Raw genomic sequence first — 15,750 nt, forward strand, 5'->3', positions numbered from 1 at the left:
CTTACATCATAAATAGGTGCATGACGAGACCTCTTGTTAAGAAGACTCCCTATGAGTTACTTAAAGGGAGAAAGCCAAATATGTCCCACCTTAGGACATTTGGATACAAGTGGTTTGTGTACAATAATGGAAAAGACTCCCTAGGTAAGTTTGATCCTAGAAGTGATGAGGGAGTATTCTTGGGATATTCTTTACATAGTAAAGCTAATAAGATTTATAATAAAAGAACTATGTGTATAGAAGAAAGTGTACATGTTGTGTTATATGAAACTAACATTCTTTCTGAGAGGCAGGAGCCAGATGAAGAAGAAATTGGGCTGGTAAGAAATGCAAATGAAGCAACAGTCTAGCCTAAAGCTGCACCAGATGAAGGAACATGTCCTTCCACCCAGGGCAACCTAAAAGAGGGAACTAAACAGAGAGGAATTGATCCTCAAACCTCGAGGGAACCTGTCCATGAACATGTTCCTCAACCACAAAACATTGAAGGAACATCTAGAGAAAACCAGCTGGTTGTGAAACCTTACAAGTATCAAAGTTCTCATCCCATTGGGAACATAATCACTGATCCAACCTCTGGATTAAAAACCAGATCTTCTTTAAAGAACCTATGTGCTTTTGATGCCTTTTTATCTCTTATTGAACGTACAAATATTTCTGAGGCTTTGCAGGATGTAAATTGGGTGAATGCAATGCATGATGAACTCAACCAATTTAAGAGAAGTCAAGTTTGGCATCTGGTACCAAGACCTAAGGACAGAATAATGATTGGCACTAAATGGATCTTCAGAAAAAAACTTGATAAAGATGGAACAGTTACAAGGAACAAAACAAGATTGGTGGTTCAAGGATATAATCAAGCGGAGGGCATAAACTATGATGATACTTTTGCTCCAGTTTCAAGATTGGAAGCAATTAGACCCATTATAGCCTTTGCTGCTTACATGGAATTCACTCTCCATCAGATAGATGTCAAGAGTGCCTTCCTCAATGGCTATCTAAAGGAAGAAGTGTTTGTCAAGCAACCTCATGGCTTTGAAAGCAAGGAAGTTCTGATCATGTGTACAAACTTGACAAGGCACTTTATGGGCTCAAACAGGCTCCAAGAGCATGGTATGAAAGATTGTATAAATTCCTGCTTTTTTTTTTTTAATCCGCTAGGCAAAACGCCTAGGGCTAGTTTTATTTATAACCATATAAAATACGAAATACAATGTCATGATATCCTATGAACTTAAAGAAACAAATAAAGTTTGAACTTAACAAGTATCCTATTATCAAAATTGAGTGTTGCACTCAACCTTGACGTCACATTAAGGATATTAAACTTTGTAATACAATTCTGCATCCACGAACGTGCATGTGTAAGGCACAATGCCACGTTCCTTCTTTAAAACATGTTGTACTTTGTTTCCATATCGATTTCCTTTCATTCTCCATAGTAGACTCACTTGCTCTCCTCGATGTACCTTTATTAACTAGTCTTGGCGTGCAAATCCATTTCCAACTGTCGTTCCTCCATCCGTTCGTCCATGGTGGTTGCAGCATTGCACTTAATTTATTGCACGCCATCTGCTTGTAGCCTACTTCGACGCACGACACGCTGAGTAGTCAATACAGGTTCGAAGTACGTGAGCTACACCTGGTGCCTTTGCTCAACATCATGTGTTGTCTGCCATGCCTTCCACATTAAACCATGTGTGCACATTAAAATATTATTATAAATCAGAAAAATCCTCAAAGCATGGTTCCCTGCGTGCTCATTGTTCCCAAGCACTTCCAGCTGCTGTGTACACGATCAACACATTATCGTGCACATTATCGTAAAATATTATTCTTGCTTCATCGATTGAAGCTTTGTGGAATCACGTGATCTCCAGCAAAATGAGTTGTTTGCCATGCCTTCCACCTTAAACATTGTGTGCACATAAAGATTATTTAATCCTAAAGTGTATTGAAGCATGCGTTAATAACACATTGGCCTTTGTTGCCTGCTTTTCTCGAAAAAACATATTTGCTGCACATGCTAGTTGCGTTTCCAAAGCCATTTGCTTCTTGTTGTGCTCGAAATGAGGAGTAACCAATTTTATATTCCCAGATTTTGTTTGTAACTGAACCATGCGTGTGATATTAAACATTTTTGCACCATGCTGGTTGTATATCCAATGAACTAAAAGCACGTTTTCACCCCATGCTGGTTGGGTTGCCATGCCATTAGTCTTTTTTGTTGTGCTCGATTATTGATGTTTTTTTTGTTCTTTTGCATCAGATTTGTCGAAAGTTGCAGCATGGAGTGGCATAAGCATTGTAGTGGCACCTGCATTAGATAAAAGAAAGTTAGAAATACCAACCCTTATATCCTCCTCCCTTAGGATTTGAATATATTGGTCGATTAAGTTATGCCTCCTGCTCTTCCTTTTCTCTTTGCTTCCTAACTCCTGTTCACCTTCACCCTTAGATTTGGACATTGCAGCTTATCTTCATTAACCAACCTCCTTCCCTGTGCATCTAGATGCCAGAATTGTTGGCATTCTATTTCTCCATTATCTAAAGCATAATTAGCCAAGTGATCTGCCAGCTTGTTTCCCTCCCTATGAATATGAGTAGCTGTGTAATTGCCCCCATTCATTAGTTGCATCATTTCCTCTACCTGCTCAGATATGATCCATGGTGGTTTCCAGATCTCATCCATTATCTTTTTTAATAACATTGAGTCAGTTTGAAGCCATACATGAGAGTATTGTTGAAATCTGCAGAACCTTAGTGTTTCTACCATGGCCTTCGCTTCAGCTATTGTGTTTGTTGTCTCCTCAATCTCTTTCCCTACTGACTTGACTATGTAGCCATTTTCATTTCTTATACAAAAACCTATTGAGCTCCTGCCTGGATTTCCCCTCGATGCACCATCCGTATTAACTTTTAGCCATCCTGCACTTGGAAATTCCCACATGACTTTTGTAACCTTAAGTTTAAGAGTGAAATTTTCCATCACTTGTAATAGATCTTGCCATTTGTGAGGCACCCTGTCCATCCCCGGCTTTCTCACTTTCACCAGTGCCTGGAGATTTGATGAAACTTGATAAATCACCCTGCTAGTTGTCACCGCCTCCCCATACTTCATACTATTTCTTCTTTTCCAAAGTTCCCAGACTACGCATGAGGGGAGTGCTTGCATTACTGGTTTTAACCTTAAGCACACATTTGCAGTCCAATATTTTGTGATTGCTTGGTGCAATGTAAGTCCCTCCACATCTATTCCTTCCCTCGATAGAAAATACTTCCAAGTTGTCTTTGCAGTTTCTGATTTAAAAAACAAGTGCTGAAGAGATTTTTCGTCAGGCTGTACACAACACCAACATTTTGACGGCATGCAGTAACCTACCCTTTTCAAGAAATCATCTAAAGGTAGCTTTGCTTTCCACACTTTCCACATGAAAAATGCTATTTTAAAAGGCAGCCCCTTTACCCAAATCTTTCTATAAGCTATTCTTGGTTCGTTTCTTCTTCTCGTATACTCCCATGCTGACTTAACACTGCTGCTTGAGCATGGCTACAAGAGAGGTAAAATTGACAATATTTGTTCTTGAAAGAAAAAGGTAAATATCTCTTTGTAGTTCAGATATATGTTGATGATATAATCTTTGGAGCAACTACATATAGGTTAAGTAAAGAATTTGCTAAGATAATTGGGGGTGAATTTGAAATGAGTATGTTGGGTGAGCTTAATTTCTTTTTATGCTTACAAATTAAACAAAATTCAAATGGAACTATGATCCATCAACGAAGTATGTGAAACAGTTGATTAAAAGGTTTAAAATGGAAGATTCCAAAGAAATTGACACTCCTATAGCAACAACTACGAAATTGGATTTGGGTGAACCTAGTCATCTGTTGATTAGAAGATAAATAAAGGAATGATTGGTTCTTTGTTGTATCCCACTGCTAGTTGACCTGACATTATTTTTTTGTATAGGCCTTTGTTCTAGATTCTAGGTAAATCCAAAAGAGTCTCACTTGAAGGTGATACCTAAAAGGCACTACTGATCTCTGCTATAGTACCTAAAATGTAGTAATTTCGACTTAGTGGGATATGCGGATGATGATATGCAAATTTCTTGTGGATAGAAAGAGCACTCAGGTATGGCACAATTACTTGGCCCATGCCTTATGTCTTGGGCCACCAAAAAGCAAAATTCTGTGGCCTTGTCTACTTCTGAAGCTGAGTATGTGGATGCAACTTCGTGTTGTGCTCAATTGTTGTGGATCAAATATCAATCAATGGAAGTTGTAATTGATGTAGCTTGTATCTCCACCTTTTGTGATAACACTAGTACAATTAGTATGACCAAGAACCTGGTTCATCATAAAAGAACTAAGTACATAGATGTTAGGCATACTTTTTGAGGGACAACTATGAGAACGGTTTGATCACTGTGGAATTTTTTACTACTGACAAGAAAATAGTTGACATCTTCATAAAAGCTCTAAGTAGAGATCACTTTGAAAGGAACAAGTTGGAATTATAAATGATTAAGATCACCTAAAAGGAACCAGTTTTAACTCAATAATTAGTTAGATAATAAATAATTAGATTTACTTTTACTCGGTCTCATACTGTTATCGGTATAGTCTTGTTCCATGTGCTAAAATGTCTCATTGGTCTCTAATGATATTACCCTTATTTTCTTGGAATATTCAGTCTTACACAAGAGAATTCTCAGTGAAGAACTTGGTTCATCAAAATTACAAGGTATGTATTCTCCACTCCGCATATTTTGAAATAACTGTATTTGAATCATGATCTAAAGAGGAGCCCCATTTAACCCCAACCTCCTTGGAGCCTATCTATTACAAACGAACCAATTTCACCAAGGAGTCCCACACGCCATAATTGCCTAAAAGCTACGGAAGTGTCCAACGTCCGTTCAAACTGACATTCCTAGGATGATTAGACTTCTAAACTCCAAAAAGCAACCATTACACACTCCAACTCTCCCTTCTTTAAATCGATTGAACCTTACCCATTTCTTCACTTTTGATCTTAGAAACAAAATTAAGATTCCAAATTCTCTCAACTTTCTCTCATCTCTTCTATACTTATCTAATGGCAAACCCATCTAAAAATCCCAAAATGACTTAGAACCCTTCTTCACCACCAAAAGAACTATCACCCATACCTTCAACCACCCAAACTCCCAAGAAGGGGCGCGTCAAGATGCTTTCTCGTAAAATAGTCGCTGGTAGTGAACAAATCAAGAAACTAAATGAGAAATCGAAAGCAATCTAAGCAGAGGAACCCCAAAAATCAGATTAGTCCTTCAAGTATACAACTGAGGGGGAAGAACTTGCTTCATCTGGAACAGAATAGGTAACTTCTGGGCTAAAAATTTTGTCCGATGTCATTTCTAATGTGGCTGAAAATTTGGAGAAAAAATTTGTTCTTGTTGGTACTATAGCCGGTGTAAAGTATGAGTCTACTAAAATATGTAGTAAAAAAGGAAAAGAAAAGGTGAGTGAGGGTGTAACAGGAGATGTTAGGGGAAAGGGCGAAGAAGGAGTAGTTGAATCTTCACTCACTCATGTTGGGTTGACTGAAGAAATAAAGGCTATAATGTTATGGAGTGAGGAAGTTGTTGAGGAAGGAGAGAGTATAAGAGAAGAAGGGGGAAGTGGACTTGGAGATTCTAATGCAGTGGAGGGGTTGGTTAGGGTGAGGAAGAGGTTCCAAGAATGTGTTCCGTCTGAGAAGGAACCCCTTCACGATCTTCTGAAAAGGATGTTTGATAGCTATAATCCAAAAAAAAAAGAGTTAGGAGTTAAAATCCATGGTACTGCTATGAGAGGCAATAAGAGAAATGTTGTCTCTTTTATCCTTGTAGAGACTCCTTTCCTCAGAGGAAGAGCTACAAGGAGTCAGAGGAAGTAAAGTGAGGCTGACCCAGAAAAGGCCTTAGTTGAGAGTAAAAATAAAGCTACTTCTAAAAGGAAGAAGAATGTGGGTGAACCATGTGAAGCTATTGAGGTTGAAGAGATAGACCTGGTCCATCATGATGAAAATAAGGTAGAGAAAGTGGAGGATGTGACTACAAGTGCTAACAAAAGAAAGACATATAAGAAGAAGTCTTTTACAAAGTCTGTTGATAAAGAAACCTATGCCCTGTCAAGAAGAACCAGTCCAGAAAATAAAAAAAAGTGCAAATAGTGGAAGAAGAGAGTGAGGAAGAAGAGGAGACCGATGAAGAAAATAACAAGATGGTTAAGTTTGGAAAAAGAACAATTCTGAAGGGTAGAGTCCTCAAAGATTTGGAAGAGGAAAGAAAGGTGCTACTATTAGAGAAGTTGGAAATTCAGGGCTGGAAGGACATGGTCCTCTAGTTGGAAGGAAGGTTAGCCTGAGCTGAAATAGTGGAATTTCTTGCAAATTGTAAGATAGAAAATGGAAGGCTAAACAATGTGATAAAAGGAATGAGGGTGAGCTTTGATGATAAAGAGTTGGGAGAGTCTCTAAGGATACCTGCTGAAGGTTACAATGATTATAAGAAGTTAAAGTGGCCAAGTCTAGACTATCTACTTATCACAGAAGAAGTTTGCTGATAGGGATTTAGAACTACGACCTGGGGCTTTCTATAAGAGTGAGATGACTCCTACACACAAAGTGCTCTTTGAATTTGTCAACAAAGTATTTCTGCCCAGGCAGGAGAGAAGGCACATTGCTACTTTCATGGACCTGGTCCTTATGGTGTGCTTGGATAGTGTGTGGCAGATCAATTGGACGGTATTTATAATCCTGCTCCTTAATAAGGTAGTTTCTGGCACTAAAAATTATGTCATACCCTATGGGTTCATACTTACTATTGTGCTTGCTCACTTTAAGGAAACCCTCAAGAAATGGGATGTAAGCACAAGTAAAGATTACTTTGGGGCCAACATTTTGATTGACTGTGACTATGAAGTCCTTCTTGCTCTCAAATAACCTGGTTAATCAAAGAGGGTACCCATGAACAGCAAAGTGAGAGCCTTGGAGCATAAGAGTGGGGTTAAGGATGTTGAGATTGAAAGGCTGAAGAAGGGGTTGGCTGAAGAAGGGGTTGGCTGAAGTAGAAACTGAGACGGACGCTCTTAGGTCTGAGCTTGCAAAGGAGAAAGAGAAGAATGAGGGCATTCTTCAATACATGTTGAAGCTACTTCAAGCTAGAAATCAAGAACCTGGTCCTTCCTAGCCTAATTTATAACCAATGACCCGAGTGGGATGTTTCTTTTTGTCTTTTTGCTCATGGTTCAGTACATTCATTTCTTTTTATGCTTCGTGGATGAATCTTATCAATAAAAATCACTACTTTTGCTCTAATTGTTTGTTGATATTTCTTAGATGGCTAATATCCTTATATTGATAAGAGAAACTTGAATCTATGATTACATTTGAAGTAGCCTCAATAGCCATGAGTAAGATTTGCTTAAGTCTGATTATATAACTTAATTATGCAACTTTTCAATAATGCCAGAAGGGGGAAGATAGGTTGTGCTTTTGCTTTGGACTGTGATGTTTAGAACCTAATGAACCTGGTCCTTGATAATTTATAACTTTAAAATGAAAAGTGTTCTAGCATTATGTTGATGTTGAGCTGAGTTGAACAGGTTTCATGCGTATGAAAAGAACAGAGTTTGTCATCATCAAAAGAAAGTGTTCTAATATTGTGTTGATGTTGAGCTAAGTTGAAATAGGTTTCAGGCTTATGAAAAGCACAAAATTTGTCGTCATCAAAAAGGAGAAATTTGTTGGCCTGAGTAAGTTTTGTTTTGATGATTGACAAAGGAACACATGCATAAATCAGGTGCATACACATTGTACACAGGGTACGGGCAGATTCAAGAACAAGGCATGTACGTGAAGAGGATAAGCATAACTGGTTATATATGATATTCCCTTAACGAAAAGGTTGCATAATTGATAAGGAGCAGGACCCCTTACTTGAAGAGAACTCTATTCTAGATAAGGGATGAGTTAGAAGTTGAAGATAACTAGAATGAGTGTAGCATTAGAACTCTAGTTAATCTTTATTCTACTAACTCTATATATTCAGTTGTGTTCTCTTTTACATGTGACACACAAACGCTGAAGTTAAGCAAGAATTGAGAGCAAAATAGCAAGGCATTTTACCAGCAATTCCTGTGTGTTTCAAGTGTGCGAACCTGAAGCTACATGAACCAATTAGAAGAACCAGTTCCAATTGTCTGTCTTTTATTCTAGTTCAATTGTAGTAGGGCTTTTGAGTTGTACCTTTCAGCTTTCTCTAGAAGCATTTGTACTAGGTACTTTGAGTTGTATTGTTCAAGTTAGAGTTAACTTGAAGTTGTCGTAAGAGCTTGAGATTGGTTGCCACAAAGGGTTAGAGGTAATTCTTAAGTTTATAAGAGGTTTGTAAATGATGTTGTTTGGCTCAATGATTTAGTAAAGTGCTGGAAAAAATCCTACTCGGAAGTAGGTCATAGTTTTTTCATCTTTTGATCTGGATGTTTTTAACGTGAAAATACTTGTGTTCTTTATTTTTTGCATTTATTATTCCGCAACTGTAGTGTAAGGAACTCATAGAAGAACCAGGTCCTTCTACAATCTATGCACGTGAAAAATTGGACACCACACAAATCACATCACAGCTTTGTGTGGTATTTAAGTATAAAACATGAGCATTAATTAGGACTAGAACTGTCGTTAGTTTATTCCTTTATCTGAAAGTACATATTATTGTACATTTCTATAATGAGTTTACTATATCTTTTAAGAGCTTAATAAATAATCGGTACTACGATTTGACCTTTTGAAGGCCGTAAACTAATACGTAATATCTCTTGAGTCATGTTCAGAACCGTTGTTAGTTTAATTCCTCCACCTGAAATTATATATACATCAAATTTATACATTTTTATAATGAGTTTTCCCATTTTAAGAGTTTAATCATATACATCAAGTTATACATTTGGGTAATGAGTTGACTTTCTATTTTAAGAGTTTTAATCAATACTACTTTATTTTGACTTTTGGAAGATTTAAACTAATTGTATCTCTTGAGTTTTCAATTTTAATTTAGACATATATTAATCAAGACAACTTTATTCAAACAAGACATTTGAAGTCTCTTATAGACAAGGTCTAAACAGTTTTTTTTTTTTTAATATGCATCTCATGAAGTTTTTGCTGAATAATTTGTTTGCTCGTGCAAAGTAAAATATGATTACTATTAATGTCAATTAATGGAGCTGGATGAGTTAACTATATTAATTTTGTCACGTCACCACCTTTCAACCTCTTCAAATAATGTCCTTTAATCTTCAGAATATATGATGAAGACTTTCTTTTACAATAAATTCAACCACTGTAGGGCCTTTTATTACTTGTCAATTATATTTAGAATCAGACAGAGGCGGAGTTAGGATTTCAAGCTTATGAATTCGGGATTTTAATCGCCTAAAGTTACTGGGTTCTAAATTAATAATTTATACATATTCAATGTTTTTTTAAGACAAATACATGGTTCGAACCAAAACTACTGGGTTCGGTTGAACCCACTCTCGACACTCTAGCTCCGAACCGAATTAGCATACTTCTTCTCGAATTTCACCAAAAAATCAAAAGCCTTGCACTGTACATTATGACTCCAATTAGTCGTCAGGTTTTCAATCTTCTCAAGTACCCCAGGCATTTCAATCCTCACGCCTGTAGACACGCTCGCGCGCATCACATGTCCAAGAAAAAATCAGTATGATCCTTACATGGGATAGCACTACAATTGGACAATTGGCAAATGCTCAGGCATTGAAAAAGTCGACGAAGACGACAACAACAGCAACATATTAGTGTAGTCCTATATAGTAAGATCTTGCAAGGATAGAGTATATGCAAATCTTATGTAAACCTTGTGATAGAGGTTGTTTCCAATAGAACATCGGCTCTGGAAAGCATAACACAACAGTAATGAAAAGAAAAACGGCAAGAAAAACAGTAAGAGGCCATGGAAAATAAGTTTTAATAATACAAGATAATAAGATGACCGAAATGAAAGAAGCAAAATATAGTAATATAAACAGAAGACCAATAAAATATGAGAGCACATACTAATGCTACTGGCATAAACAAGAAAAATACTCGGCTACCTAATCGATCTTCTACCCTAGTGCTTAACCTCCACACCTTCCTATCAGGATCATGTCCTCTGTAAAAGAAAAAACTTAACTCCTATTATGTGTGGAGTTCGGGAAAATAATAGAATACCATTGGATCTATTATAAGCAATCTTGCATCTCTACAAAAAAGGTTGTGTATAAGGGTTAAGCATGTGATCTCGGTTCACGCAACAACAATAGGTACTCTTACCGTTGTATTGTGAAGTCTAAGAAAATTGTAAATTTTTCCTTATACTAAACAAGGAGTAATTAGTAATAAGAGAAGCCTTGGCGTAACTGGTAAAGTTACTACCATGTGACCAGAAGGTCACGAGTTCGAGCCGTGAAAATAGTCTCTTGCAGAAATGTAGGGTAAGGCTGTGTACAATAGATCCTTGTGGTCCGGCCCTTTCCCGGACCTCGCATATAGCGGGAGCTTAGTGCACCGAGCTGCTCTTTGAACTTTAAGACAAAGAGTTGGTTGCATTTTTATCCAATGAAAAAATTTCACTAGTGGAATATGTGGGGATAGTGTGTACGCATGTCTTACCTCTACCCTAGAAAGGTAGATATGTCGTTTCCAATAAATTCTCGATTAATTAACCTACGACAGTAATATTTAATTCTTCATATCAGGCTTGTGATAACCTAAAAATAGAGTGAAAATATGCTATAATCAATTACATTGTGCATGATATAACTTAAATTCTAACTAAAATAGCAAGTCAATTTCACCAAATACATCTTCAACATTTGTCTTCCTCTTAATTTGTAGTCCAATGTCCCCCCCAAAATAATTAGAACAAAAAGTCCAGACTCTAACCCCACCAACTCATATATAGTTATAGTAAAGTCAAATGATTCCTCCAATAAAGTCCTCAAGAAATTTCAAATCAACCAGAGCCGTACAAGTCAGTACTCCATGTGCCTCGTGAGGACAAATCATATATTGGTTGATTAATTGGCCAAATAATAATACATCCGGTAAGGTTAGTTCAAATTTAAAATTTATGGGTTCGAAATTTATTCTTTTAAGTTATAAGGCTTTAAATTAATATTTTTTATATATATTTATAATTTCTTGAAATAGATACATGGTTTGGATCAAAATTTTCTAGTTCGACCAAACCCGTAAACTATGCTCTAGCTCTGCATTAATCACGTCCCAATCATCTATGGACTAATTATCTGAACTCCTCGTCTGCCAACCAACCTGCAGCACTGATAACTACTAAAGAAATATTTACGACATAAGTTGTTGTTCTCATGCTGTTTTGTCATCGGGAACTGTTGAATTGTCATTCTTATAAGTTCTAAATTGTGGTTAGGACAGCCGAGATTGTCGCTGGCAAGGCATGGAAATTGACTTGAAATAGAGAAAGTTAATTAATTGATTGCCAGGAAACAAGTTTATTCGCACCCAATATATATAAGTAAATGATATCAAGAACTACTGTCATTATTTGGCACAACGTGACCGAGACAAGCCACAAAATTGGGTTGAACTAAAGAGCGTTAATTGATTGACGGAAAAAAAAAAAAAAGGTTATTCACACTGAGTATTTACATCGGGCAAATGAACGCAGGAAATTTATCTTGTATTATAAGTTTTTGATATTCATATGCATTCATTTATTTGATGTAATTTGACTTCGCATAAAATTTAAGAAAGAATAAAAATTAAGGTTTCTGGTACTTGTAGTTTTAACATGCCAGAAGACTTCTGTAGCTCAAAAAGCATACTACTGGGTAAAAGGAGAAGATTAAAATTAAATTATTTTCAAATACATAAATGTGTGTGTGTGTGTTTTGGTCTAATAAGGAATACTATCACATAAAGAGGAGCGGAGGGAGTATAAATTGATTGTCCTTGTTGCATGATTGAGGGTGACTTTGGAAAGCAAGTTGGAAAATGAAATCTGATGTTTTCAGGAGGAATTAAGAAAATTAGAGATCTTGGAATCCTATATTAAGGATTTTGCGAGGTCTTGGCTTTACTTTTTATGGGTAAATACAGAAACAGTTAATTCATCAATCTGAAAACAGGTAGGTTAAGAAAAAGGCTGTTGTGCATGCATAGAATAATATGATGATAATCCAACATTTTCTTTCAAACCAAATAGTTTAGTCATTAATTTAGAGCGTATATATGTAAAAAAAAAAAAAAAACTATGTTCACCCTAGCTAGACAGTCTAATTTTCAAACGAAGGAGTGTCGGTTAACCGAGGGCGGAGCTAGAGTGTCGACCGGGGGTTCAGCCGAACCTAGTAACTTGATTCAAATCATGTATTTATCTTAAAAAGTTCATTGAATATGTACGAATTATATTAATTTAGAACCTAATAACTTAAAAGGACTAGACTCCTAAACTCATAAGCTTGAAATACAGGCTCTGCCTCTGTCGGTTAACACTCCTTTGCATGTGTCTCCGCCACTGAACATGCTGATTTAGAAGTTAGAACGATATTAAAATATCAAATTTGTAAGTTTTGTGTTGCTTTGATTTGGTTTCTGAAAGTGTAAATGGTTAAAATTCTAACCCAATTAAAGTAAGTGATATATATTCAATGTGTTTTATGTGAAATCTGACTAGGAGTACGTATGAGAAAATGATAGTATTGTGTAATGTATTTCTGTGTAATGGACATTCAATACATATGAGAATAATAGGGTTAAACTGTCGAAGTAGAATAGACTACATATTTGTTATCCTTCTAAATATTGTACAACACAAAGTTAAAATAAAATTCAGTTCACATGATATCAGAAATAATGATAATATATGAATTATATGCATATTAAACATCCGCCAGCTATTTTTAGTTTAAACGTTTGAGTGGGAGGCTATTTAGGTTCAATCTTTTAATTTAAATAGCAACCGCTCACCAAACCGTTAAACTAAAAATAGCTGACAAATATTTATATATGTATAATTCATATATAATATGTGCATAATTATATATAATTATTGTATAATTTATGTATATCGGCTAAAAAAAGTAAACAGATAATCCGACAGGCTATTTGTGTAAAGATCCTTTGGGTTAAACTTCCACTGAACGTTCTCATGGACCGGTCCATTATATCTGAGCAGTTGCAAGTGGGCTAGGAAACCACGGTAAAGCCCACTAGAATTTGCTGGCATACATAATGAAACTGAATGGCAAAAAACAAGGAATTTACCTCCTGTAGCAAAGGTTAACACCTTATTTATTTTGAATAAATACCATTTAAAAAAATTATATTTTATAGATACCTTTTAAGGTTTATAATAAAATATTTAATTTTGGTTACCTCCTAGCCCTAAACCACTAAATATGTTATTCAGTTACACTATTTTCTTTCTCTCTCTACTTTGATACATCTCATTCTCTTCCCTGAAAACACGATGCTCAATCTCAAAATTCCTCTCACCCACACTATTTTCTTTTCATTCCGATAAATTCTTGCACCGAATTGAATATGTTGGGTAGCAGCGGACCTCAGGCTTCCTGATCGAATCTTCCCCAGGCAAAAATCCATTCGCAATCCATCAAAACTCAATTATGAGTCTTTAACGTCGTTAAGCAATGAATCAATTTTGAAAATTCTGATTTCGGTTGGTGCTTTGAGGTAGGTAACCATGAAATTTCAGAGGATCTCATCAAATCAGTGTTGTCCCTCGGTGACAGAGTTTTTGGGATTTCATCGGAGGGAATTCAATCTGACCACCCTCATCGCTTTAAAATCCTTCTTAGAAGGTGGCATTCCTGTCTCTTAATGATAACCGGCCAATACTAAGAGAGCTTTCACTTGTTTGGCTATGATACATCCGCTGCTCCCTTGTATAATTCAAGCAACGTTGGGTAGCAGGTAATGAAAAAAGGTGTTGCATGTTGTACCTTCAAATCTCAAAGGTGTCGCATGTTGTACCTTCAAACGTTGCTACGGCGGATTCGCCGAAAATTAGGGTTTGTTCTTGAACAAAGGCGACGGAGTTTGGGGCTGAGCAACTTGATTTTCTGTTAATATATTTCAATGTATTTTCATGTATTTCATTGTATTCATTGTCTTTTTTTTATTATAATTCAATGTATCTCGTTGTATTCCATGTATTTCATTGTATTCACTATCTTTTTTTCATTGTATTTCAATGTATCATGCTGTATTCTATGTATTTTATTGTATTCACTGTCTCGTTATATGCCATGAATGTATTCATATGTTTTTTTAATTAATATAATATATGTATTCAGATGTATTATATAATTTCTCTAAAGATTGCTATGTTTTTGGGGTATTTTTCGGTTGAGAATCTTTTTTATAACTGAAAATACAATTTTTGTGTGTTATAATTAAGTTTGTTGAGTTATATTAGGAGTTTATTATGTTAATTGATTCACTTTCCGTTTTAAAAATAGTGTAATCCCCTATTTCACGTCGTGAATACAGTCGAATACAACTGAATACAATAATTTGTCCAGCTGTAATCTCATATTTCACTCTATGAATACAGTTGAATACACTCGAATACAACAACTGATTAGTTGAACTTCCCTGATCCATGCCTATTTTTGCTACTGTATTCATGAATACAATAGCTTAAATACATCAAATACATCTTATAACCACAGAAAAGGTATTTATAATCCGTAATATAACAAATGGTATCTATAGATGGCTAATTACTACTAAAATATAGTGTGTTATGAAAATTTCCCAAAAAACAACTCTAGTAAATTGATTTAGTTGGATGATAATACGATGAAACGATGGAAGAAATTTAAAAATAGCTAGATTTACAAGTGGTCATTCAAAAATAGTCACAGTTTCAAAAGTAATCAAAATTTAGCCACCTTTCATGTAAAGATAAATCTGAACGAATACACTGTTCAAAATCCGAAAAATACTCCAGCATAATATATTGGAATTCCAGCATAAGTATACTGGCATAAGTATATTGGAACTCCAGTATATTATACCGGACTTCCAGCATAATATACTGGAGTTCCAGTATACCGGTCCAGCAAAATATGTTGGAAGTTCATAGAGGTGCTTCAATCTCCAGTATATTATGTTGGAACTTCCGCGTGTTGAAGTTTCAGTATAATATGCTGGAAGTTTATACACAGGTGCACCGATCTCCAGTATATTATGCTGGAACTTTCCGTATCACAGCAAAATACTGGCTATTTTTCAATGACTTTGCAAATGGTGGCTATTTTTGAATGACCAGTCTGAAAATTGGTCAGCCCGTGCTATTTTTACTGAAATGAAAGGTAATGTGGAGTGCTAGCCAAGGAAGAAGCTCGAAAGAAAGATTTTAGATAGATTGAAGATTTTAGCAGTTCTTCCGGTATTTGCAAATGAAGTTGTCCCGACATATACTCTAGGAACTATGTTCGAAAGACAAATACTGATATATAAAAGTATTTTAATAGAAACATCTGAACTACCGGGAGTTTGAATATATCCTATACGGTCGAGATCGTGTGTCTTCAATCTATATACTCGAGAGGCCGTTGGAAGTCCGAAGCCAGGCAAGATAAAGTTCAAACTCGAGGGACCAGACCTGAGTTCGAAGACAAAGCAAGATACATATCGAGGTCGAG

General features: G+C 35.9%; 1 protein-coding gene across 1 annotated transcript; it reads right to left on the bottom strand.

Annotated features, from left to right (window-relative positions):
- Positions 1–2,237: 2,237 nt before the first annotated feature.
- LOC142163492 (uncharacterized) lies at positions 2,238–3,370 on the bottom strand. The gene is made up of 3 exons (XM_075220782.1): positions 2,651–3,370; positions 2,437–2,500; positions 2,238–2,317 (listed from the first exon to the last, which is right to left on the bottom strand). The coding sequence occupies exons 1-3, from the start codon at positions 3,368–3,370 to the stop codon at positions 2,238–2,240; spliced, it is 864 nt and encodes a 287-aa protein (XP_075076883.1).
- Between the last annotated feature and the right edge of the window lie 12,380 nt (positions 3,371–15,750).

Source organism: Nicotiana tabacum, chromosome 8, assembly GCF_000715075.1.
Source record: "Nicotiana tabacum cultivar K326 chromosome 8, ASM71507v2, whole genome shotgun sequence".
NCBI lineage: Eukaryota > Viridiplantae > Streptophyta > Magnoliopsida > Solanales > Solanaceae > Nicotiana > Nicotiana tabacum.